Here is a 26,980-nt window from a genome sequence, read left to right as displayed (position 1 = left end):
AGCAGCGACAACGTGAAGGATGCCGAGTCTCCAAACTCCGCCACGAGGTCATCTTGACTCTTCTGTTTGTTGAGCACGCCGCCAATCAGAACCTGCTCGCCTTCCGCCAGCCTGACAACAAAGACAGCGTCACGTCTTCGGCCACTGACTCGACGCCATCCTTCCCTCGCATTACGTTCTTACTTGCTGAGCTCCACGCAGCATTTGGCTAACAGGAAGCGCACCTGCGGCGTGGACGAACTGTGAGCCTTCAGCAGCCGGTACGCCTTGTAAGGCTTCCCCGATCGATAGTAACATGTCGCCAAAAGGTACAGAGCCTCCTCCGATCTCACTGGCACACACACACACACACAACATGAGCTTACTGTCACGCACACAAATAAATTCATACACAACTCTGCACACACAAACATGCTCAAGTTACCTTCAGCGTAGAGTCTCTCTGCAAGGAAAACAGCATCCAGGTAGGCATAATGGTTGAGTGCTTGCCACACTGCAGCCTGAACACAGACACACACAGACACACAGACACACACACACAGACACACACGTTTACTTTCCACTCGTCTATATTCATTCGAGCGGTACCAAACAAGCATGTGATCGATGTCATCACGTGCTCTGACACAACTGTTGTTTAAACAATTAGCAACACATTAGCAAAGATGGAAAGAGTTATGGAAACGATAAGGAAATTGTAATATGTCGAGTCAGAGCTCAGAAGCGTGAAAATGGGATGATGTTCCCCATCAATGCAGTCATGGTTGTTTCTCGAGCATTCTCGCGCAATTTGTGACCTCCCCTGATGCTGGTGATAGTTGAAGTCAACGTAAAGCATTGAAACATGTAATGAAGCTCTCCCTATTTCTGACACAGAAGATAAGAATGCTAACGAGCATCGCTTTGTAAGCCGGCAGTGAGGCCACACTAAAATTATTCGTTTGCTCTTCCAAACTATCCACTAAGCGACAAACTCAACAACTGCCACCAACATTTGCAAATGATTTGAACATGCGAGCCCGCTGAAATGCTTTTCACTGCGTAAGCTGCGACAACAGCTAGCACAGTAGCCGCGTTAGCAACTCGTCTCGGTGTAATTAAATGAAACATTTGTGAGCATAAAATCCACAGGCTGATTTCCCCCCTTGCGCTCCTCGTTCTGGCGTCATGTCTTCGGCTGCAACTGCAACGTGACCGTCAACTCGACTGGCTTGTCCTTTTCTCGGGCTCTTTCGTCAACGGTGTTCCTCCAGCCGTGAAACATTTGAAATTTTCGCAGCTAACATTGACGCTTGACCTTCGTGACAAGAGCGCTTGTGTCAGGTGGAAAAAAGACGATTTGCAAGCAAAACAAGTGGCTCCTCGCTGTGACTGTGGCGACGGGAGGCCTGTGGCTCTGGGGCCCGAGAACGCGCATCCTCGGGCGGACTGGGGCAGCACTTCAGGCCGGGACGCGGAAGACCAGCAGCAGGCCGCGAGCGAGTAAAGCGAGCGAGCCTTCATCCGCCCGGCCAGGACAGAGAAGCCAAACGTGGCTTTTCTTCTTACCTGGACGGGCTCCTGCAGCACCGTCATTCCGTCGCTGTCTTTCCAGCCTTTTCTTTCTTCTTCACCTCAGGCTCCGGCAGGATTTGAACATTCCGACCGTTAGCGGCCGAACTTTGCCGAAGAATGCCGAAAATGAGCGGCGAGCAGACCGGAAGTGAGAAGAAACGCAAAGGAAGTTATTGGCGCCTACTAAGGGACGCAGAGGGAACGACCGTCGCCGATGTTGAAAATTTGAATTATGCAAAGTCCTCAGGGGTTGGCAGGACTTTTGCACCATGCACTCTAAAAGGAGAATTGTTGAACCAATGTAATATTACAAATTGAATTGTTGACCGACGGAAAAATTGCTTCAATTAGTAGCACACGATTGAATTAAATTAATCCAAAGGTAATCCAAAGTGAATATATTAAATGTAATGAACTCATAATTAATTTAATTTATATTCACTTTGGATTAATTTAATTCAATCGTGTGTTACCAATTGAAGCATTTTTTTTTTTTAAAGTTGGTCAACAATTCAATTGACAATTTGTAATCTTAAACTGGTTCAACAATTCTCTTTTTAGAGTGTAGATAGAAGATCCGTTTGTTTATCTCTATGAGTAAAGGATCAACCTGTAGGACCAAATCCTGGTGTCAAAGGTTTGAAAGTGTTTTGCAGTTCCTTGATGAATGTTAAATATTTTTGACTTGGACTTGGCGCTCAAAACTCTTTTTTTCAGGAGGTGTATCAGAGATCAAGTAGGGGTCATTTGCCCCCAAAATATCCCAATTGTGTCAATATGCACGTCAAAGTATTCATCTTATCACAAAAATCCAAATTCTGATATGCATCCGATCCGACATTCTGACTTCAAATGAGGGCGCTATGTCCCAAAATATGAAAAGGTCAATGACCTTTTGTGATGAGTAAAATTCACGTTAATGGTTAACGTTGTCCAATTTGAGAGATAAGTTTAATTGTATTTTTTCCCTTATTGACAATTCTAAAAGCAACTTTGAAAGTTAAACTTTCAAAACAAAACAAAAAACAACAACAGAAAAACGTTAATTGAACAGTAACATATAACCTTGTGTGTTGCAGTTCCTCACGTTATTCATACACTCAGTTTCCTATTGGACAAAATCACTACCGCAGACACTGTTGGAATCTGTGTCAGATGTGTTCAGTTCTTCTACTGTGTGCCAGTTTCTGAAGATGAGTTGGCTAAGCTTGGTGTATTGCACTGGCAAACATTTGCTCTCCTAATATCCAACCGTGTTGAAATGGAGGAGCACGATTGTTAATATTCATGAAGTTCAGCATGAGGAATTCCTGATAGTTTGCATTGTCTTATCTTCAAATTATGGGAATCTGTTTCAGGAAGGAGCTGAAGTGCAGATTCATGGCACTTGACATGTGAGTTTGGTTTCATTTTGAAGTTTCACATGTGCATGTAAATCAGTTGAAGATTTAAAAATGCGTAATGAATAGAAATACATCTTGACTTTTCTTGTTTACTGCACTTTCCTGTCAAAAGTTTAAAAAAGAAGATGGAATTCGACTCCCGTTCCCACAGGCGGGCTATAGGGGATGTGGAAAAAACAAAATCCCAGATAATTTGGCCCACGACTTGCCAAATTGGACATAATTTAGCCCTCAGTGAGAACTAATTGGGTAACCCTGCTCTATGCGTAATGCGGCCATCACAGTATGCATCACCAATATTAAATATGATCCTTTTTAGTTTTTCATAAATACACAACTGAATGCATGAACACACTTTTATTTCATCACATGACTTGACTTTCATGTCAAATTGACAGCACGTGCCAACAAGATGCTCACTCAGTGAGGGCGGGTCTACAGAGTACAGTTGGCTTCGGGTGAGAGTCGACATTTGGCAACAGTCAGGTAAGTCTCCACCTGCATGATATATATTTTGAATGTAATTATTACACACACAAACAAACATGCCTTTGTGGCACAGCACTGACCTTGTGCATGTCCTTCTTGAAGCACGCCAGCAGTTCATACATTCGTCTCAAGGACTCGTCATCTGTCACACCTTGATAATAGTTCCCGTACGGCGCCAGTTGGAGCTCAGAGCTGTCAGAGAACGTCTCAGCTCCATCCTGATTGGCCTGAATGAACAGTTTATTGTTCATTCAAGATTACCCGGCCACCATTACAGACCCATTTGACCGTTGTGTGTGTGTGTGTGTGTGTGTGTGTGTGTGTGTGTGTGTGTGCGCGCGCGCGCGTGCGTGGTCACCCTGATCAGCAGGAGGATTCCCATCTTCAGCTCGGAGAGTTTTGAAGAAACCTGATTTCTTGGAGCAGAGCCGCCAGAGAGGGAACGGCTGGGAAATTCCCACGATTCCACCAATCGATAGGAGATGGAGAGCAGCTTCAGAACCTAAACGCCGTTAAAATCAATTGTATTCACTTGTTCAGCTTTGTGCCGTTCATTTCCACTGTTGGCTATTCGTTTTGTTCTAACTTTGTACATAAAAACAAATAACAAGTCAAAAGAGTTGAAGAGTTACAGTTTGTGAAAAAAAAATGTTCAAGACTTAGTTGAGGTTTTGCTAAATGACCGAGCTTCGTTGGGTTTCGTGCTTGTCGAGGGGACTGATGATGTAATCCGAGTTGCAGAAATCCTGTAGGAAGATTTTGTTGAGCTGACGCTGATCTTCCATCTGCAGAGAGCTCTCCTAAGACAAACCAACAACAACAAAAATGCACTCCATTAAAACAACAGACAAATCAGAGGCTTTATAAATGCCAGCTATAGCTAGCTGGCAACACTCACAAAGTCCGAAAAGAGTCTCTGGGCCAGCAGGTGGAGGTGTTGCACTCGACTCACGGCGATGGAGAACACTCGCTGGTTGTCTGTGATTGGCTGAGAGGAGACGCCGGCCAGCGTCACGAGCGACAGGAAGAGAACAACTACAAGAGATGTAAAGTCATGGCAATTGATCTTCTACGTTATGTTTTTTTTATTTATGTTTTTTTTTGTACTTATTAGGGCCTCATCTCAAGAAAGAGAGTCTCATCTCATCCTTGGGTAAAACACCTGTGTTACCTGTCATAGACAGCTTCAGTTGACCTAATTGAGTTTGATTAATCCTAACATGGGGGGCATTCTCCTTTTGTCCATTATAATTTCAGAGTGCCCATGTCATGTGCCAAGTATAGCTCAAATCTGGAAAGTTGAAATCAAGCAAGCAACTTGCACACATCTTAGGATATTTATATACTCTACATTAAACATTACACATGGGAACCTTTTGACATATCACTGACCATCTTAAATATTTGAGCTAATCCATATTTTGACATAAAATATATTTTTTGCCTTAAAAACCTCCTCAAGTTGCTGGCAACTTTGGCTACATCTTTAAAGAGATCATTCAATTCTACCCCTGAAATAAAATTATTAATACATACTATAATATAATCACTATTTTGTTCAGTTTTTTTTTTGTGTTTTCTGAAAAAAAGAAAAGAAAAAATGCTTAAGCCATTACGTTATGACAATATGTGTATACGGAAGCCCGTCTACTGTTCCGTAGAACCTTATTTCAAAGGACGGAATGCACATTCTAACGTGTTAAAATAAATGGCAAATACTGCATTAACACTTTTGCAAACATCACATGAGGAAAGTGAATATAAAGACATTAAGAAATTGTCTAAAAGTTGAAATAGCTAAAAACACGCTAACAATAAAATGAGAAATAAATTGAACCGGAGAGGCCGTCATACCTTTGTCCATGGTTACTCCTTCGTTTGCCTTTTCACGATGTCATAGCTTGTCCTTTTTATAGCAGCACAATCATGATTACATGTATGAGCAAGAAACATTAAGCAACCGCGCTAACGACACATTCGCACCATCAAATTTAGTATTAGGACTAGTTTATGTGACAGCATTCATTCTACAAACTTCACTATTGACCATTTTGTAGGGAGAAAATAAAGTTTTGTAAGAACAAGTGTTTTAGAATTACATCACACATGAATGTGAATAATTCATTGTTATGAGACATTGACACATCAACACGTATGAATGTTAACCAGCGGCACTAGTGAAAAACAACCAACATCACGTCAACTACACTTCTACGTGTTGGTCTCATAAACACAATCATGCAGGTACGAGACTCGCTTTCCTTGAGCAAGTGGAAACCATCCGTCATCATCATCAGAAACTTGGTGGGTCCCATCAGGAAAGTAGCAGGGAACTACACTGTAAAAAATATAACCCCGCTTAAACTTAAAAAAAGAAGAAGAAAAAAGATAGACGTCCAGATATCAGATCTAAAATATTTGACTTCACAGAAACTAAATTGAGTGACTTCGTATGACCTGATCATTTCATGTTGAGGTAAACAATAATTCTTCACTTGAACCCAACCTTAATTTTTTGCCTTGATTCAAATTATTTTCTTAACATTTTAGCTACTGAACCAAACTAATTCATTTACTTTTAACTGCATTTACATATTCACTTTGACACCAGTTAATTAATGTATGTATAACCAAATAACATTTATTATTATTATTATTATTATTTAAGTACCACTGATTGTCACACCCATCTAAGTGGGATGAAATTGATTCTCTGCATTTGAGCCATCCACTGAGGGAGCGGTGAGCAGCAGCAGGGGCTTGCGATCGGGGATCTAACCCCCCAAATCCAACCCGTAATGCTGAGTGTCAAGCAGGGAGGCAAATGGGTCCAATATTTTTTATAGTCTTTTGTTATGACCCAGCCAGGTATTGAACCCACGACCTCCCAGTCTCAGCTCGGACACTTTACCAGTGGGGCACTGAGCTGGTTTAATTTATTTGACAAAAAGAAAAAAATTGTATTGCCCATCTTATAAACTTGATGCAAATAGACACGTGGCCAACAGAGTATACTCAAAATATATTTATTAATCTTAAAACATCAGCCATATGCGACATATGAACTAGAGATGAGGTGAGAATGGAGCGAGAAGAGAGGAAAGAAGATGATGGAGAAGGCAGAATATCCCATTTATAACATCCCATGGGCAGTCTTTTGAAAGATGTCAGACAAAAAAACAAAACAGAAAACAAAACAGATTGTCCAACAAGCAGATGAGCTCGAACAAACACACGTGGTAACAAACCTAAACAATCTGAGCTGTTATTAAACAATATCAAATGAAAGACTGCTTACTGAAAGCAGTGTTGACTCTCAAACTGCCCAATTCAAAACACTCACTCAAAGCCCAACAATATAGCATGAAGAAAAAAAAAACAATTGAAAGGAAATCCAAAACTTTATTTTGGGTCCCTTGGATGTACTTTTAGTTCTGTACAAATTAAACTTGATGTTTGTCAATGCAAAAAAAAAAAAGCTTTTCACAATCAAATCAATAACTTTGTCCTGTTTTGAATGGAAATTATTACTTTCAATGAACAACTGCATGTAACACTTTTTACAGTGTGCCGCTGTTATTATTACAGCTCATATTTTAGACAAGGTGTCAACAACTTGGTGCTTGTGGGCACCAGGTAGTCCCCAAATAAGTCACAAGTGATGGGACATTGTGATTTTCTAGTAATGTTGTAGAAATGATGCTCTACTCGCGGCACTTTTATCACTCAAAAAAACGTCTCCCCGCTGCAAAAAAACAACTTTTATTGGAATAACTTGATCGTGACTTTTTCCTTCTACTCTCTAACGTGGCTACAATTTAGCAGTGTATCAGACCGCGTGGAACCACACTGCCCCTAAGTGGCCAAATCAGGTACAACATGAATTTAAATAAAAATCGATTTTGGGACATTTAAAATCGTTTCTGAATTGTACTAAATGAGAATCGATTTTTTGGCACACCCCTATTAATCAGTACAAGAGTAGAGCTCACCTCCAAAAAGGTTGGTGACCCCTGTAATGGACTATTCAAATCCTAGCTACTATTACTACGGTCAGTACAACAGTAACAATATTGTAAGTTGGTATCATTAAGTTGAGAGGCATAAATAAGATTACTTTAACCAACATACTGGCTAAAGTTGATCTACAGCATCACTTTACCACTCCTTTTCATGAATGCACAACGATATTCAAAGATAACATGAGGAGGGGGGCAAGGCTCAATCTTTGCTTCTTTAAAGGTGGAGCACAGCATGAACTTGGTGAGAGAGAAAAAAGCTCAAGCACAAGCAGCAGTATAAATGAATTTTTCTGTTTACATCATCAAAGGTTGCGCGTGAACCAATGACTCAAAACAATGAGAGACATACAAGTTGTGGCATTAAGGTTTTTTTTTTTTTTTTTTTTAATTTTTAGCATGGAGTTGTTACAGTATTTGAATAGTTTCAAACAATAACAACATGCCAAACCATTGTGTGTACGGGCGTAGGAGTAGAAAGGAATTTTAAAAAATTCAATTCCAAGAGGAAACAGAAACACCGCAGGGCACTTTTTGTTTGAGTTGATCAACTCAAAAGTTTTAAGTTTTGCAGAACTTGAATGGTTTTATTACACCAAATTATTATTTTTTTTTATACATAGTTACTTAGAAGCTTTCCGTCACAGCAACTCAATTATTCTCAGTTACTAACTTACAAATGTTATAAAACCACTGGAATAAGTTAACAGAAGTCCAAACCATAAGTACACTGTGTGTCCTCACGAGAATCCTGGGAATGCTGGAGCCTATCCCAGCTGTCTTCGGGAAGTAGGCGGGGTACACCCTGAACTGGTTGCCAGCCAATTGCAGGGCACACACAAACAATCTAGGGACAATTCAGTGTTCAATTAACATACCGTGCATATTTTTCGGAACGTGGGAGGAAACTGGAGTATCAGGAGAAAACGCACGCAGGAACGTAGACAACATGCAACCTCAAGCCAGGAAGGCCAGAGAGACGGTTTTCGAACTCACAACCTTTGGACTAAGAGGCAGACATCTTAAACAGTTGACCACTATGAGAATATGTTTATAATCTAACATAAATTATTATCAATTCATTTAAACCAGGAAACTGAGAACAAATGATCATTTACAATGTCAACTAGAGGGCTAAGATAAAATGACACATTAATAAGTAAAATAAATGATGAAACGTCAGCTAATTTATGTTTTTAAGTTACCCCAAAACTAGTAGAGTTCAATTTAATCCAAACTTTTTAGTACAAATTACTCATAAAAGCATACAAAGTTACACCAACTTAAAAAAAAGTTAAGTTAGGAGTAGTTTTCATAAAACTTTGAGTATCGTGTGTTTAATCTATTTGCTTATTTTGAGTGGCAGTTGGCTAAACGCATTGTTGCCAGCCTGTCATGGAAGTACAGTTAGCTGTGAGGAGGATAAGCAGTTCAGAAAATGGATGGATGGAAATAGTTGTCCTTTCTGTTGATGACGGTCCAAACGTTTTACAATTCTGTTTGCTGTCCTTGTCTTTCGCATTGCAAAACTTTTGCTCGTAAAACATAAAACTCTTGTATGGTCTGTACATTGCCGCACATCGCATATTTGTAAGCATAGAAAAAACAAACAAGTTTTTCTCTGTAGTGTAAACACTAGCTTTCGCTCCCAAATAAAGTGGGGTGGGGTGCAGTCATTGGACCACTTTGTAACATCTTCCTCCCACTCTATAATTTCATAAGGATCAGTAAGTTGCTTCCCTGACGTTAGTTATTTTGAAATCATTTTTGTGACCCTTTGCGGTTAGTTGGCTTGTGTACATGTTAACAAAACCCGCCGTCCTTTCTGCTTCAACGATGCATGAGCGTCCTGATTACATCATCTTTGTTTCCTGAACTGAAAATGGGTCTATGTGCTGTTTTTTAATCTTTTTTTTTTTACCGGCTTCATGCTGTGCTCCCTCTTTAAAGGAGCAGAGGTTGAGTTTAGTTTTTCTTCAGTCAACCCCCCACCCCCCCCCCCATGTTATCTTTCCCGCCAGGCTTCTCATTCTTCCTCCTGTTGACATTTAACATTTTCAATTCATATTTTTACTGTTTATGAATTTACTTATAAGTTAATAGATGCCATATAACTGTGTAGTTAAAGGAATAACACTGTGATAATGTTGTTGTGAAATATATTCAAACTTTTTACTCCCTTCCAGTTCTCATGAAGATAAGAATGTGTATGTGTATGGGAGTCAAGTTCTCATGCCATTACCTGTCTACATCATATTTTCGGGCTGGTAGGGGAGCTGGAGTAAACATGTCGGTATATCACATGTCTGCTTATTATAATTACTAACCCTTTGTCCAGCCTGAGAGGGGGAGAGAAAGCTTTTTCATGTATAAAAAGATTGGGTGTTTTCTATTTGGGACACACTTGCTGGCTAGACATTGCTTAACATGTAAGCTTTCGCTTGTGTCTTAAGAGCTCTTAATAAATCCTTGCAAGGGAAACTTCTTCATGAGATCTCAATGCAATTATTTTGAACACGCAAAGATTACATTTTACATTACATTACAAAGTAATCAAATAATTGTTTCTTGGAAAGGTTGGGACTGTGAAAACAATTTTCTTGTGTGTTTTATGATAAATGGTAGGCTAATGTGGTTGAGACAGAGATGGAGACACCAAGTTTTATTTCAACAATACTTCAACGTTCAAGTAAAGCACAAGCTCCCTCTTGTTTTGCCTTTTTTGTCCTCTCTTACTTGCTCCCAATCATTGCCTCTCTCGAGCTAATTTGGCGCTCTACATAATATGTAAATAAAATATGGCCCACCATGGCGGATGAGGCCCATACAGTGCGGGCGGGTTCTGTGTTTAGGGAGAGGTGACCCTGTACCTTCCTCATTCATCCATTGTCATCATCCGTCAAGCCATTCATCCAATCATCTCTTGCCTGAATCCGTTTTTTTCCCTGTATTTTTTTGCGGTATGTAACAAAATGATGTAAATTCACGCATGAACTTGTGCATCATCACCGAGCCGCTGAATATCATCACTCGGAGCTCGGCTTCCATCTGGGAAGTATCGCCTTACAGCCGACTGTTTGTACTCTTGGAGTCATCACTGTGACCTTCACAATATTCATCACGATCCGACAGAAGATACAAAGCCTTGCATTTAACCAGCAGTTCCCTCGTTTTGTTTCCATGGTGACGAATGGCTGTGATCAACAAGACCGTGAGGTGACCTTGATTTTCCATGCATAAAGCAGGTGCGGCGGACATGTTCAAGATCCCCAAATAAGGCACGTCTCCAAACGTGTTCATCAAAGTACATAGTAGTAGTTCATAGTACAAAGTACAATTTATTCATATTTCAGTAATGGATAAAAAAAAAAAAAAAGTTAGGCTCCAAAAGTTGGTAAAAACATCACACACAATCATTTTTAACCTCTCCAAACAATCCAATCTCTGACTTGTCCTCACATTTGTTGTGCAATAATAATACAAAAATATATACTCGTATAACTATATAGATCGTACATGGATTTTTTTTTGCCCTTTAGTTACAATGTTAATGGTCGACAGTAAATAGCAGACAATATGATGTTGAGGCTTCAAAGCACATACTATGCTGTTTTTTTTCTCTTCTTCTCTTCTCATTTTGGTTAATAAAGTATTATGCAAGATTAATACTGTTAGTAAGATATCATAGTATCAAATTCTCCAAGGTAACATTTTGTTGATCCACAAGTGTTGAACTTCATCAAGGAAAAAGACAACACTGAAATCAGACATTATCACTGCAAGGTGCGCCGGGACCGACTGCTCTTCATCTCCAACACCATTGCCTTAATTCATTTTGACTGGCGACTGCGCCGCATGTTTCCTGTATGCTCTCTGGATGACAGTTGCAGCGACATCTTCCCGCTTCCTTCTCAGAGTGCTGCTGATTGGTTGATTAGACCCCTGCAGGTGACATCTAGTTAGAAATAACACCAATGGCTGAAATGAGGTAAAAGAATGATGTCATGTCAGAGTCGAGAGGAGAACTGACCATGACTTTGGAAGGGCTACGGGCCTTGAACCTTTCCTCCATGCGGGCTTTTAGATTCTCCGTATCTCCTGCGATTCCCCGCGCCTGTACACACACGGGGATTTTGAGCAATGCAAAATTAAAAACAACACAAAATGTGATGACTGGACCTGAGCGGTGAGGGCCACGAGGAGGTCCACACAGTGGATCTTGTCCCCAGAAACCAGAGGCAAATCCATGCTGATCACTTTGATTTGGTTTGGTTTGGCAATCCTCAGTGGATCTTTCAGATTGTCACAGAAATCTGACAGCTGGCTAAAGGGCGGTACAGTTAATCAGCTAGTGTAGTAGGCCACAGAGCAGTTACATGTGACACCATATGACACCTTTTGTTGTGAAAAGTTCTGTGTGAATTACTGCTGGATCTTTTTTCTGTAATTTTCACTATACTCACATTAACTACTAGAAGACTGTATTTTCCAAGTTGAACTATTTAATTATGCCAAAACAACTGACACACTGTAAAAAAAAAAAACCCTGTAACTTCATCCCACCCCCACCCCCACCCCCACCCAAGAAAGGAGAAAAACATTTAAAATTACTGCGAAATTAATAGTAAAAAAAACCCTAAAAAACCTATGATGAATTAAATCTCAGTAAAATGACAAATGTTTTTAATTGAAAATAACTACAATTATTGTAATGTCCTAGATCAGTGGTGTCCAAACTCGGTCCTCGGGGGCCGGTAGTCCTGCAGGTTTTGGAGGTTTCCCTGCTCCAACGCACCTGTTTCAATCAACAGGATTGTTATCAGGCTTAGTAGAGCTTGCTGATGAGCTTCAGCTGTGTTGGAGGAGAGAAATATCCAAAACCTGCGGGACTACCGGCCCCCGAGGACCGAGTTTGGACACCACTGTCCTAGATGGTGCCATTCATTGACATTGTATTACCATTTATTTTGAAAGGACATCTAAAGAGACAGCGGGAAAGGGGAACGCTTGAGAGGGTGAATAATATGCAAAGCAAAGAATTGAACTTGAACTTTGGGATGCTGTCTCTGCTTATGGGGCATCAACACTACCAACTAGGGGTGTGCCAAAAAATAAATTCTCATAAGAATCGCGATTCTCATTTATTTATTTTATACTGTCTTCCCTTTGTCTGTGTGTGCCTTTATTTGGAACGCTGTTCATGTTGTACCTAGTTTGGCCACTGAGGGGCAGTGTGGTTCCACGCAGTCTAATACACTATTAAGTTGTAGCCACATTAGAGAGTAGAAGGAAAAAGTCACGATCAAGTTATTCCAATAAAGGTTGTTTTTTTGCTGTGTGGAGCCGTTCTTTTGAGTGATAAAAGTGCTGCAAGTAGTGCGCTAATTAGCATTAGCGAGTCAGACTGGAGTAGATCATTATAATTCCTTGCACATCTGTAGATTGAAGCAAAAATCATTGCCAATCAAATCGTTTTGAATCAAAAATCGTTTTTAATCGAAAATCGATTCTGAATCGAATCGCAGACCCGAAAATCTGAATCGAATCGTGAGACATTCAAAGCTTTCCACCCATTTCATGTGATCTAAAATGGATCAGTGGCAGATTGGTCATCTAATATCCCTGAGTTTGTGGGTTCTTTGCGACCATGTTGGAGTACCCTTGAGCAAGATACTGAACTCTTGATGCTGCGTCATCAAAGCTAATTGAGCACTCAAAATGTAAAACGGTATGCGGGCCTCGTAATGTGGAAAAGCGCTATATAAATGAATTACCATAACAGTAAATTGTTGCAATTTTAAACCCAATGTCAATTTTTTTTTCATGTTTTGAAAGATGAATCATATTATTTTTTTGTGTCATATACTGTTACATCAAACACAAATTATTATACAAACTCTTTCCATAAAATCATGTCATTGAAAACAACTAATAACAGCACATTTCTGCAATTTTAAGTATCAATATTCAAAATATGTTTACTTACTATATTTCTAGGTAATTTAATAATTAATTTAATGGTTTTAAAATGTGCTAATGTTTCTAATTAAACATTAAAAACAACCTGAAAATAAGGCAATATATTAAAATATAACATCTGTATTTTAATTATGGGAAAACCTGTATTTTTCTGAGATGTTAGTAAGAATACGTTTCTGTTATTTCACTGAATTTTTTGGGCGACCAAATTATTATTATTTATTTTTTTTACAGTGCAGCTATGAAGCCCTTCAACCACACATGCGCAGAAGAAGGTCAAATGTGTCCAAGTCATAACCTAAACAGCGTTGCTACCTTTCCTATGTGTGACTCCACGGTCTTAATTGTCTTCAATTGGAAAGTGTGTGAGGGTGCAAAATAATTGGAAGCAGCAATAGCAAGAATAAAGATCACAGAGATATAATGGTCTAGCTCAAGTCACTTATCTAATTATGTGTGCCAGAGAGGCCTGAATCTAACAGGTGGTCACAATTAATACTAAGCATCTTGTAGGTGTAACTCACCTGGAGGCAATCAAGTGTGACGCGTGTGGGTCAAACCTCTCCCAGGTCTCACAAAACATCTCAAAGTCGGATTCGCTGAGCTCGTCAGCGCTCTCCTCAGTTGCCATATTGAAGTTTTCCAAAATGACGACAATGTACATGTTGACCGCCACCAGGATGCAGATGATAACGTAGGACGTGAAGAAGACGATGCCCACCGCCGGCCTACCGCAGTCTCCTACGACAGACGTTCCAGCGTTTTCCATGTACGGATCGCAGTCCGGTGGCGCTCTCATGACCGGAAGGAGCAAACCGTCCCACCCGGCGGACGTCATAATCGTGAACAAACAGATCATGCTGTTCACAAATGTCTCGAAGTTGAACATGTCATCTATCATAGCTCCTTTCTTCACATAAGCAAAGTTTCTCATGCCAATTACGGAGTATGTGAACATGATGATGAAGAGGAAGAGCCCTATGTTAAAAAGGGCAGGAAGTGACCTCATCAATGCGTGGAGCAGTCTTCGTACGCCCTTAGCAACACGGAAGAGATGAAGGATTCTGCAGACGCGAGTGAATCGAATCACACTGAAGATCGCAGGGTGGTAAATGAAGTACTTTTCCAACAAGTCTGCCAGGAACAACCCTGAAAGATAAAACAAGTCAATCAAAGGGGCAGTTCTTTATATCAATACTGAGCTACGGCAATCTACTGTAGCCCACGTATTGTCTGGGTTATACATACTAACTGCCACAGACGCTGCTGATCACTCGATTGCAAAGTTATTTTAGTTAACTAAAATTAACCAAAAAAGTCAAACTCAAAAAACTATTTCATTAACGAAATAAAATAAAAACCAAAACTAACTGAAACTACATTTTATGTTTACAAAACTAACTATAATTAAAGCAAAAATTACCTCCGTTTTAATCTTTGGTAATAAATTTAATGCATGAGCCTTTGGGGATGATTTGAAATGTGATTTTAAGTAGATTCATTTTGATATTAACCGGAATAAGGACATTTGAAAGTGTCACACAAAAGTGACGTCGTCTAGCAGCAGCCAATAGAAAAGCACCTTTAGATGACGTTGCTCCCATGGTGCTTTTTAAATATTGCGCACAAGTAATGCACATTATTTTTAAACTAAAACTAATACTGAAACTAAACATTTATGAAATAACTAAAACGAATAAAAGCTAACAGAACCACCTAATTAAACCTATCCATCCATTTTCTTTACTGCTTAGTCCTCACAAGGGTCACTAGAGCCTATCCCAGCTGGCTTCGGGCAGTAGGCGGGGTGCACCCTGAACTGGTTCCCAGCCAATCGCAGGGCACACCAAGACGAACAACCATCCACCCTCACAATCACACCTATGGACAATTTGGAGTGTTCGATTAGCCTGCCATGCATGTCTTTGGAATGTGGGAGGGAACCGGAGCCACCGGAGAAAACCCACGCAAGCACGGCCAGAACATGCAAACTCCACCCAGGAAGGCCGAAGCCCGGACTCCAGCTCACGTCCTCCGCACTGGGAGGCAGACGTGCTAACCAGTCAGCCACCGTGCCGCCTAATTAAAATTGAATAATTTAAAAAAACAAAACTCAAAACGAAATAAAAACTCAAATGAAAAATTCCAAAACTATAATAACCTTGCTTGATTGTCATTGACATACGAGCTGTTCAAGCGACTTCAAGACTTGTCTCTTTTCTCAAGAATGAAGAACTAATACTTGTCTTTTTCCCAATTACCAGATTGAGTGACTTTAACCTAACCGCCACCTTTTCAAGACCAGTCCTGATCACCTTCGATTCAACCATTTGTAATAAATCACTCAAACCCCTCTACCAGCTTAACCATGTGCAAAATGTAAAAATGCACACCATCATCTGACTCACCCACAATGAACAGGATGACCAGGACAAAGTCAAAGATGTTCCATCCAAACGCAAAGTAGTGCTTTCGGAGTGCGATGATCTTCAGCACGAACTCGAGAGTGAAGATGACTATGATGGCAAAGTTTATCCAGTGTATAATAAACTCCTTTTCAAAGCTTTGGTGATACGTTTCCACCATCAGGACGACCACTTGGAGGCAAGCGAACGCCATGAATAAGATATCAAAGGCGGGTTTGGTCACGAGGTCAAAGAGCAACGCCTGAATCTTGTTCTGATGATGGGCACAGAAAAAATGCGTCAAACCATGTATGACAACATGTGTCTGTTGGAGCAAAGTAGGAGCTGGACTCACTCGTGGTCTGGGAACGGACCTCCGATCTTTCTTGCGACCTAAAGCCCTCAGGCAATTGTACCCTTTCATCTGTTCCTGTGTCATGAAAAGACCTGTTTCTCCCAAGTAAAATAGAAAAAGAAAATCCTCTTGAAATGAATGCAAGGACACAAGAAGAAGAAGAACAATGCAACATTATGTGTGTGAAGTGTGCGGAAACCTATCTTGGCTTTCTGCTGCCTGAGGTGCTCGATGATGACACCGACGAGGAAGTTGAAAGCGAAGAAGGCGCCAATGATGATGAAAAGGATGAAGTAGAGGGACTGGTATACGTTTGCCTCATACTCTGGCTGCATCTCAAGCTATATAAACACACATGAGTCACATGCACGTGCACACACGCACAGCGCAATGTTTGTTAGCTACTTGTAATTATTTGCATTTTATTCTGTTAGCAGTAAGGATGTCGGCTAACCTTTCTGGAGTCCATTGCCGCATACAGTAAGCTGAGCCAGCCTTTTAAAGTTGCCTATAAAAAAGAAACAATCGATTGATCAATCCTTTGTTTGTTATTGATATCTATGCTGGAGGCTTGAACCGTTGGATGCACATTTATTACTGTGGTTGTGTACATTTGTACCGCATTATATATATATATATATTTATATATAGTATATCGCAGTATATCGTATCGTATTATACTGGGAGCCATTTATAAAATCTATCACATACAGTGTATGTAAGCATACTTTATACTTCAGACTGACCACTTGCAGAAGTGACAGGAAACCATTCAGCACGTTGTCAAAATTGATTTCGAGATTCTTCCAGCGGACTTCAGTGAAGTTTTCTTCTGGCAGAATGAAACACTCCGACTTGTTGTTGACACTCGCGGGGTGAAATAACTCTCCAGAAGTGTCATTCAAGCAGTGATAAAATTTCCCTGCAAACATTTGCACTCCCATGATGCTGAATATCAACCAGAGAGTCACACAAGCGAGCAGCACGTTAAAGATGGACGGGATGGCCCCAAACAGTGTTGTCGCCACCACCTGAGGATGAGTGAAGAGGACTTGTGAACAGGTTAGTTGGTGTGCTTAAGTGGCGTCTTGGCGTTTGCTCACCTTGGTGCCATCAAAGCGAGACAAGACTCTCACAGGTCTCAAGGACTTGATGGCTTCAAACTGAGAAATTCCCACGATGGTAACATACGTGGAAAACAGAGATATCTGGCGGATGACGACAAAGATTTGTTCACATTAAATTCAGACGATTATATGAACTTTGTACTTGATGATCTTTCTATTTCATAAAAGTTATCGAGTCTCTATGAGCGACTTGATCTTACTGTACTATTACACATTTTTCTTAAGTAAAAGTCCCTCTCAGCATTTGGAACCATCGTCTGGTTTTCTAAAAAAAAATCGGAGTATTTGGTCATATTTGTATCCTGTCAGCTAGCTTGGCATCATGATGTGTTGTACATTACTATTGTATGCATCTCAAATGTAAATGTTTATGATACTATATGGGGGGCCCTGGGGGGTTGTGCTTGCTCTGTCTTGGCCGGGGTTCGACGGCTCCCCTCTTTGGTGGAGGTTTTCATGCATGCCATTTCTACCGAATTTCAAACACAATCTGCTTCATCTATCCTTCTTTCCTCTCGTCAGTCTCTCCTTTGGTCTCTTGAGGTCTCCCTAATTTGTTGGAATTTAGATGTTTCTAGGGTTGGTGAAAGATTCTGGTTGGTAACCCGGTGGGTAGTAGGTGATGTCTGGTCGGTGCTGGATCTTACTCTTCTTTCTTTGCTTTGATCCTTCCTCGGGTCTCCTGACAACTTCACGATTAGCAGGATTCTGAAGTATTCGGTTTAGGTGAACGGTATGGGATTTTTAACAGGTTTTAGGTGAATTAATGAGCACACACACGCACGCACATATACAAAAAAAAAAAAAGAGAGCAATGATGATAACATATTGAATCGGTAAGATTACCGAATGAACAACACTGAGCTCTCTCAATAAGAAAAAAAAAGAAGATAGTATATGTGGCTTACAAGCACAATGAGGAAGTCTATCCAGCACCAGACACTGGTAAAGTACTTTTTGAATCCACCAGCGAACCACCTCAGAAGCATCTCCAGCACAAAGACACACGTGAACACATAGTCGGCGTACTCCAAAATGGTCCTGAGCAACGGTCGCTGCTCCAGATAGATGTCTTCAATGGCCTGCGTCCAGAAACGTTGGCAATCATCAACATTTTAATATTGACATGTTCCAGTGTAACAGGAGTTCGGCATAAAAAGGAGACTGACCAGAGATGCACTGCTCAGCAGGACCACAAAGGTAATGAAAGCCTCAAAATATTTGTGATCAACCACGGAAGCACACGTTCGCCTCACATTCAGCCAGATTCGGAGTCCTGTCTGGCATGAGTCCATGTTCAAGACTGGACAGCACTGGTAACACTCTGAAACACACACACAGGCTGTGAATGGCTCCTGTTTTTAAATGCTAACATTTGTGTGTGCGTGTGTTCATACGGTCGCAGAAACACTTGGCCGGTGTGTCTTGGTCATCGCGTTTGTGCATGCCCACTAATGAATCGCCGTGCTAGCAAAGAAGAGATATTTTTTTTAACACCATGGTCTGTTGCTTTTGCAGCTGTCATAATGATGACCAAGTGGATGAGCTTACTTGCAAGTTCTTTTCTTCATCATCGTCTTCATTTCCAGATTTTTGGGATGCACCTTTGTTGCAGAGGGCCTTGACCTCTGATTCTGGCTCTTCTGAGCTTACGAAAGTAAGTGCCAAGAACTCCTTCTGGTCCACCTCATCACTCTTGAGTCCTAAGACTGAAAATGACATTCTGTTGCATGATGTGGACCATGCCGCAGGAATAAAATACAATTTGGCTCCTACCAGGAGGATTGAGATTGATTTTTGATTGGGATCCCGTCTTCTTGCACACGCGCTCCTTCTTTGTGCCGATCATAGCCCCGCAGATCCATTTAAAGGCGAGCCGCAGATTGTTTTGTCCTTCTGAAACTGCCTGACGATCTCCATTGAACGACTTTATCAACAAGGCCAGGAACAGATTTAAAACCTGCATGGAGATGAGGAACACGTTAAACAAATCCAAGAATCTAGAATAGGTCTGGGTAGTGGATAAGCAGCAGTTGAAGAATTTCACAAAAGTCGTTTTCTCTGTGGTGACTCACTGCCAGCTTTCCGATGACAACCAGCGATATGAAGAAGATAAGACATCCGGGCTGACCTGCGACCTCCATGCAATCCCACATTAGCTCGATCCACTCTCCACAAAGCGCTCGGAAGGTGCTGAAGAAGGCGTGGAAGAAATCGACCATGTGCCAGCGAGGAAGCGAGCAGTTTTCTGAGATGCGACACACATTGACTTGGTAGTCCTTTCCAAAAAGGTGCATTCCGATCACCGCAAATGTGAAGGTGATGACGGCCAGAAGGAGGGTGAAGTGCCTCAGAACCCCCAACGAATTTCCAATGAGCTTTAGTAAAGCGTTGAAGGTTGGCCACCACCTGGCCAACCTAAATACTCTCATCAAAGGGAACTAGGGAGCCGATCAAGAGAGACACTTTATTGATTATGAGGGAACTCAGGCATGGGAAAAGGTAGAATGAGTCAAGTGAATGAAACTCACCAGTCTAAAAATGCCCAATGCAGAAACGTTTGCCAATCCCAACTCAATTAAAGTAATGGCAGCAATGACACTGTCGAAGATGTTCCAACGGATCTGGAATCACAAGAACGACAAAATAAATCAGATTTGCTTTTTGTTGTTGCAGTTAAGTTCATAAAGTTGCTGAAAAGAGAAATTTTAACCTGGAAGAAGAAGTAGGGACCCATGGCCAACAGTTTTAGGGCCACTTCAACTGCAAAAATCACTGTGAAGATCTGAGGAGGTCAGTAAGAGGGAGAGAGGTCAAGGGTTACCCAGGCCAATAAGTGTGAATTTGTAACACAATAAACAACTTTGTGAAATCCAAAATGGACTCCAGACTGACCAGATTTGCAATCGTGAGCATCTCTTCAAACTCTGCCGTCATAGGATAATGCTCCATGGCCATGAAAATGATGTTAAGCATAATGCACATGACGATGGTGAGCTCGAAGAAGGGGTGAGTGACAAAATGGCGGAGTTGCTGTTTAGCCCTGGAACCGCTGCAACAGGTCCACTTGAGGAAGATGTTGGTGAAAGTGTGGCAGCATGGCGAACGTGGCCGTTGCTCATCCTCACACTCTGAAAAGACAGCAAAAGGTTAGGAAAGAGGAGTTGAGCAAAGCGCCATCACGTTATGATCATGTGACATCATGTGTGTTTGTGTATGAACACCTGCTGTTGCTGCTGAATTCTGCTTCTCAGTGAGGCAAGCACTGCTAAGCACCTACATACACACATGCACGCACTCCTGTCAACTGAATTGCATCTAGAACATGACGTAACAAGTTCCACGTCATCTGACCTCCTTCTCTTTATTCTTCAGCATCGCCAATATGTGAGCATACTCTTTGCTCTTCCGCTTGGCTTCAACCGTCTCCGTCTTCTTCTGCTCCACAAACGCCATGGCAACCACTGCCACGATGAGACTGCAAAGGGAAAAAGAGCCCACCATCTCGAACACGAAGCTGATGGTGTGGACTTTACCAGCTGAGCGCAATGTCTGTAGAGACAAACCAGTGGACCAGGTCACCAACTGGGATCGGAGTAGTTACGTCATAAGTGTCAAACTCCGGTCCTGGAGGGCCGCAGTCCTGCAGGTGTTGGATGTTTCCCTTCTCCAACACAGCTGATATATGATCAGCTCATCAGCAAGCTCTGCATAAGCCTGATAATGATCCTGCTGATTGGAATCAGCTTGTGTTAGAAGAGGGAAACCTCCAAAACCTGCAGGACTGCGGCCCTCAAGGACCGAAGTTTGACACCTATGAGTTACGTTATCCGGAATGAGATTTTCACTGACCAGATGGAAAAGATTCTCCCAGAAGTCCAGAGTCATCATTCTGAATACAGCCAAGAAAGCCCAACCAAAGGAATCGTAGTTTGTGTAGCCGTAATTTGGGGTTGAGCCCGTCCTCAAACACATATAACCCTCTGGACAGGCCCTAAACAATCCAATGTTGGCACGTCTTCACCACTGGCCAGCTAGTGTTCGACAGTGAATGCGTGTTACCCGTACACATACCCGGAATCAGATCTGTTTCCACACAGTAGAGCATCAAGTTCTCCAGGCCGACGGTAATAGTTGGCTGTCAGACACACACATATATATGACATTTTAATATATATCAGACACGCGATAGACAAAAAACACTGATCAGTTTCACACCAGGACTGCTGATGTGATCTTGATAACCAAAGTCTTCGGATGAGTAGTTGCTCGGTGGCATCAGCACACACTTTTGCCTCAACAAACCCATGAAGTTATGCAGTGCAAGCGCAGCTAGGACACTGAGGCAGACGAGGCTCAGGCCGATGACGTGGACCATCTTCTTCACTGATTGCATTAACGCTCCGAGATTTGCCTTCAAACCTGACAAGGTCAAAAAACACTTGAGGCTCATGATAGCTCACACGCAGGCACACACAGGCACACACACCAGGTATCGCTGAGATGATTTTTAGTGCGGGAAGGACTTGCAATGCAGAAACAATTCCCGAATCTATCATTTCTGCCGGATATCTGAAAACAGAGTGCCTTCTTCTTCAGGTGATCATCATCATCATCATCATCATCATCATCATCATCATCATCATCATCATCATCATCATCATCATGGCATGTGTGAGTGTGCATTACGCCGTGCTGATGATCGTCACGTCCAACCAGTTCCATGGATCCCTGAGGAAGGTGAACTGACCGACACAGAAACCTCGAGCCGCAACTTTGACGAGCACCTCAAATGTATAGACGGCGATAAACGCAGACCTGTTTACCAACACAAAGGCCACCTTTAACATGACTGCTTTTAATTGCTGACTGACATGAGAACTTGAGAACCAATGGTAATGCACTTTGTGTTGTGACACATGCAAAGTGCTGACAAATCAATATTTTCTCTTTAACTCACATGGCAAACTTTCTCCACTCCGAAGGCTTGGACATCGTCATGAATACACAATTGGTCAAAACGGTCAGTAGGATAAAAGCACGGAAAAAGGTGGAATTTTTTTTAAGGAACAAACGTACTTGTGAAAGCATACAGTGAACAGACAGACAGCTCTATGGATAGTGAAGACATTTAATATTTTCAATTTGATGTTTTACTGTTTATTAATTTACTTATAGGCATATCAATGTGATATAATCATGAGTGTTTAATAGAATACAGTGGAATAATGATTTTGTGAACTTTATTTTATCCTCTCACCCTCAAAGCTATTGAAGATAGGAATGTGCATGATGTTATTTAGAGCCTTTTGGCATTAGAGACTAAAAGTCTGGGGTTAGATCCTAATTGCATTTCTCCCCCAGTCAAGAAGGGGAACTGAATGTAAATGTCTGTTTACTAATAAGATTACACCTTTGTTCAACCTGGAATCAACATATCTGTATGTAAACTTCTGCTTACTAATAACATCACGTCTGCTTGCTAATAACATCAACATTTGGTCACTAGGAGATGACATGTCTGCCCTTTGTTCAATCAAGAGCCGGGAGGAGGAATCTTTTATCTTTTTTGTATAAATGAGTCGATGTTCTGTAAATTGACACACACTTGGGATCATATCGTTGCATTCTGATGTGATGTCCTGACTGTGTCTTTAGAGGCCTCTAAATAAATTCTTGCAAGAAAACTTCTTCATCAGATCCTGAATACAATTATTTTGGACACGCAAAGATTACACTTAATATAGTAATTTAATATTCCTTCAATAGTTAGCTAGATAGCTAGCGAGATAGCTAGATAGCTTTAGCTAGCTGACTAGTTAGCTAGATGGATAGATAGATAGATAGATAGATAGATAGATAGATAGATAGATAGATAGATAGATAGATAGATAGATAGATAGATAGATAGATAGATAGATAGATAGATAGATGTGCAATGTGCTTACAAAACTTTTATTTCCTCTTGCACACAATTTAAAAAAAATCCTGTATACACTATTGACAATTCTGAACATACGGGCAAACAGCATATTTGTATTGCTTTTGCCTGTGACTTAGTGTGACTAGCATACAAACCATGCAGGCCCATTGTCATAGTAGTCAAACTACATTTTATCACATTTGGAAATCAAATCAATGCTCACAATTGAAATTACAACAATCTAAACTTCAATGACTTTCAATGAGCAGAGAGCTTTCTTTCACCGAGTTAATGCAGAATTCGAGAAAGGTGGGAAGTTGAAATGATCCTACTCAGATTGTCCAACTTCCGACCTCAAAGTGTTTAAGGCAAATGTAAACAACAGAGATGGATGTTACGATAAATTGTTTGTTGTTCTGGTGCAAATCATGTTAGGTTACGCGACGTTACTTTGTTCAAATAATAAATAAAGAGATAAATAAAAACTCGCTAATGCTAATTAGCGCGCTACTCGCGGCACTTTTATCAATCAAAAGAACGGCTCCACGCAGCAAAAAAAAAACAACTTTTATTGGAATAACTTGATCGTGACTTTTTCCTTCTACTCTCTAATGTGGCTACAACTTGACAGTGTATCAGATCGCCTGGAATCACACTGCCCCTAAGTGGCCAAATCGGGTACAACATGAACAGCGCTCCCAATAAAGGCACACACAAACAAAGGGAAGACAGTATAAAATAATTGAAACAAAATCGATTTTGGGACATTTAAAATCGATTCTGAATCGTACTAAATGAGAATCACGATTCTTAAGAGAATCGATTTTTTGGCACACCCCTAGTTATAATCTCTGAAAAACCCGTGAAATACCTTGGTAAAACCTGAGGCAAACCCCTGTATGAGTTATGGACCCAAATAAAAATCCACAGGAGAGTGAATTCGCAATAAGTGAACCGCAAAGTAGCAAGGCAGAACTGTAATTTTCCTCATTGTGGGACTAATAAAGGTTATATTATCTTTTACATATAAATGTAGAGAGACAACTAAATCTATAACGATATGTACAATGCATAGATGTATTAATATCTGCATGAATTTACACACATACAGTAGATGGACAGATGTCCTAAAGGATATGAGTGAAGGAGGATCTTGATAGCAGTGGTCCTCACGAGGTTCAAAGCAGACAACAGGTAACATGCAGGATCAGCGTTGAATCGATGGATGTTCTTTTGTCCATCCAGAACAATGAACGTCTATAGCAAAAGGTCAGAGGTCGGATATATACCATAAAATTAGCATCTGCAGACGCGGAGCTCTGCCAATGTCCAGAGAGACACAGTTTAGAGACCTTCTGTGATTGGTAGAAGGGATCCAGCTCTTCCAGTGGGGTGTTGACAAATTCAGGGGCTGGGTCACCAAAGATGAATGGGAGCGGCGTCCCACTTTTCAAGTCACCTGTTGGATTCTGCTGCTCTTCTGTCGCCTGTCAATCACAGAACTAGCCAATCAGATGGCAAACTCACAGCCATACATTCACCTCGCCTATCAGTGCAAATGAGTACATGTTTTTTATAACTTTGTTAATTTAATTTAGTCTTCAATAACCTCAGCATAGGTATTTCCTTACTCATCAAAGTCTTCAATAAACATTTTTGTTACACACAGCCAATTTTGAGTCTTCAATAAACATTCTTCATTTAATTGAAATGCATGAGAAAAGATTTGCATCAAGGAAAATTAAGACATTCAAATGAACACATCCTGGTTAGACAAAGATGAAAAAGAAGAAGAAGCTGCTGTTAAAATCAATGTATTTGTGTATACAGCGGTACATCGACTTTCAGGTTTTACAAGATACAAGTCAGGTTAACCTTTGCACTACCATTAAAAACACACATTTGAATCTTTTTGGAGGGGGCTGAAACATATTAATGGCTTTTTCATTCAATTCAATTGCGGAAGATGATTTGAGGAAAGACTATTTTGAGATTCTAGGGTGGTTATGTGATGTATCAAACTTAGTCAAGGCACCGCTGCATTTGTTGCCTGAAAGCAAATTGTGAACTCTACCATTACATTCTCATCTTCTCTTTTCTGTTGTTCCTTGTCTTTGACTTCTCGGCATCGTTGAATGTCCTTCAGTGAGCCAGCCGTAAATTTCCGCAAGACCTCCATACCAATAGGGGGCAGCAGCGACACCATCTTAGTATCCTGCAGCTGAGCCCGCAGGGCACTGTTGTTTAGCAACATCTTCCTGTGTGCGGAAAGAGTGTCATCTTTAGTGCGAAGAACTCAAACAATTTGGGTTGTAAATTATTTCTAAAATGGTTATTTTATCTTTCCAATTATTATTTCTGAAAATACAATTGGGTGGCTGCATGTTTAAAAGATGGCCAAACAATGTGATGTGCATTACTGCTGACTACAGAAGTGGAGTGAAACAGAAGTTTTCACAATGTTTAATTACAGCAGTGATAGGAAAAGACAAATAGGGGAAACCCGAACCCTGTAATTGACGGAGATTGAAATGCATTGGAAAAACAACCCAAAATCGGATAAACATTCAATATACTGTTTGTGTTTTCCACAAAAAAATCAATGGAAAATGGGGTGTGTGAGGTGTGTGTGTGTGCTTGGGTGGTGGTGGGGTTGGAGTGGGAGCAAAACAAGCAGATTAAAAAAACAAACATATTTTACCATTTGCTAACAAGTGCAACAGGCGATCAGCAGTACTTTCTTGCTAAGTTTTCCATGAGTTTTACGTGCAAGAGCTCTGAATAACTTTTGTTGAAGCAGAAAATACCAATTCAATGTGATCACATATGCTTTAAATATGCAGTGCCACATTGGACATGCATGAAAAAACACAATGAAACCCACGTCAACGTTAAAAGGCACACTTGTTGACTGTGTGGAACTTACTGTTCTGGTGTTAAGGGCTTCAGCTTACAGGCTCGTCTCACAAGTTCTTCTTGCTCCTTTTTACTCCCACAAAAGTCCCAAAATGTTGTTTTGTTTCTCATGGCTGCAGCTCACACCGTTGCACTGCTCCCGCTCCCGCTCGGTCTCTGCTGATTATCTTCAGATGGTCTGCTTCTTCACTGCGCACTTCATTCCCTTTCTGTCCTGTGGAGGTGATCTATGACTGCCTTCATTGTCAAGTATTCTGTTACCATGGCGATGTCTCAAATCCTCGATGAGAATGTTTCACTTTGTGCAAAGCGTGCCCCTTCGTGAACCTCATTATAGACGGCCCCTTTTTATCAACAGATTTCCTGTTGATGACCCAACTTCCAGGAAATATGCAGTGTATTGTTCAAAAACATCTGGAAGAATGAAGAGCTTTGCTGTTTCATCAATTAAGCCTCTTGTGTGTAACTGGGTGTACTGCCAAGTGCGATTGCAAAACAGGCTGCTCACTCAGCTGCAGCAAAATATCGTTTAGCAAAAGGATACACATCTGCATGTGAAACAACCACGCAGAAAAAAAGGATAAAAAGGGATGCAAAGAAAAAGTATTTGGCCTCTTCACAAATGTTTTACTTTGCTGCTTGGTGTCCCTATGAAACAACTCCCTTCATTCCGGGCTGTTTTACTGGATTTTGACTGATTTTGCAAGGCCCACAGAATATTTTGCTATAAAAACCTACCAAAAGAAAGATTAGAGTCTCTTCTTTCATCAGGAAAAAAAAGTATATTTCTATCTGTTTCCGTTTTGCAGC

The 26,980-nt window shown here is 40.9% G+C and overlaps 3 protein-coding genes across 5 annotated transcripts in view; all 3 read right to left on the bottom strand.

Moving 5' to 3' along the window:
• cdc27 (cell division cycle 27) overlaps positions 1 to 1,714 on the bottom strand; it is an 11,454-nt gene extending 9,740 nt beyond the window's left edge. The window contains exons 1-4 of the mRNA XM_077557792.1: positions 1,549 to 1,714; positions 425 to 500; positions 184 to 331; positions 1 to 111 (exon numbers count right to left, since the gene is read on the bottom strand). The exon at positions 1 to 111 is cut by the window's left edge and continues 15 nt beyond it. Coding sequence (XP_077413918.1) covers positions 1 to 111; positions 184 to 331; positions 425 to 500; positions 1,549 to 1,575 — 362 coding nt within the window. The 5' untranslated portion in view covers positions 1,576 to 1,714. The remainder of the gene's footprint in view (positions 112 to 183; positions 332 to 424; positions 501 to 1,548) is intronic.
• Positions 1,715 to 3,323: 1,609 nt separating this feature from the next.
• gh1 (growth hormone 1) lies at positions 3,324 to 5,310 on the bottom strand. The gene is made up of 6 exons (XM_077555672.1): positions 5,284 to 5,310; positions 4,345 to 4,515; positions 4,130 to 4,246; positions 3,805 to 3,948; positions 3,527 to 3,673; positions 3,324 to 3,455 (listed from the first exon to the last, which is right to left on the bottom strand). Exons 1-6 carry the CDS (start codon positions 5,308 to 5,310, stop codon positions 3,393 to 3,395), a joined length of 669 nt encoding a protein of 222 aa, XP_077411798.1. The 3' UTR covers positions 3,324 to 3,392.
• Positions 5,311 to 10,780: 5,470 nt separating this feature from the next.
• On the bottom strand, positions 10,781 to 26,487 carry LOC144042802 (sodium channel protein type 4 subunit alpha B-like). Of its 3 annotated transcripts, none has more exons than XM_077555792.1 (31): positions 26,181 to 26,487; positions 25,329 to 25,512; positions 24,607 to 24,741; positions 24,394 to 24,511; positions 22,292 to 22,382; positions 22,021 to 22,149; positions 21,821 to 21,903; positions 21,550 to 21,753; positions 21,406 to 21,469; positions 21,184 to 21,325; positions 20,686 to 20,883; positions 20,556 to 20,607; positions 20,227 to 20,462; positions 20,045 to 20,116; positions 19,863 to 19,955; positions 19,407 to 19,772; positions 19,108 to 19,291; positions 18,883 to 19,040; positions 18,729 to 18,798; positions 18,501 to 18,655; positions 18,240 to 18,413; positions 17,308 to 17,412; positions 16,951 to 17,235; positions 16,659 to 16,712; positions 16,408 to 16,545; positions 16,205 to 16,309; positions 15,853 to 16,123; positions 13,969 to 14,593; positions 11,645 to 11,789; positions 11,496 to 11,579; positions 10,781 to 11,420 (listed from the first exon to the last, which is right to left on the bottom strand). In XM_077555792.1, exons 1-31 carry the CDS (start codon positions 26,279 to 26,281, stop codon positions 11,400 to 11,402), a joined length of 4,842 nt encoding a protein of 1,613 aa, XP_077411918.1. In that variant the 5' UTR covers positions 26,282 to 26,487; the 3' UTR covers positions 10,781 to 11,399. The 3 variants fall into 3 exon arrangements, with proteins under 3 accessions (XP_077411918.1, XP_077411916.1, XP_077411917.1); XM_077555790.1 differs by having other exon boundaries at positions 10,781 to 11,407; positions 26,181 to 26,486; XM_077555791.1 differs by having other exon boundaries at positions 10,781 to 11,407; positions 25,335 to 25,512; positions 26,181 to 26,486.
• Positions 26,488 to 26,980: the final 493 nt, after the last annotated feature.

Source organism: Vanacampus margaritifer, chromosome 2, assembly GCF_051991255.1.
Source record: "Vanacampus margaritifer isolate UIUO_Vmar chromosome 2, RoL_Vmar_1.0, whole genome shotgun sequence".
In the NCBI taxonomy this organism is placed as follows: domain Eukaryota; kingdom Metazoa; phylum Chordata; class Actinopteri; order Syngnathiformes; family Syngnathidae; genus Vanacampus; species Vanacampus margaritifer.
This window is presented reverse-complemented; position numbering and strand designations above follow the sequence as displayed.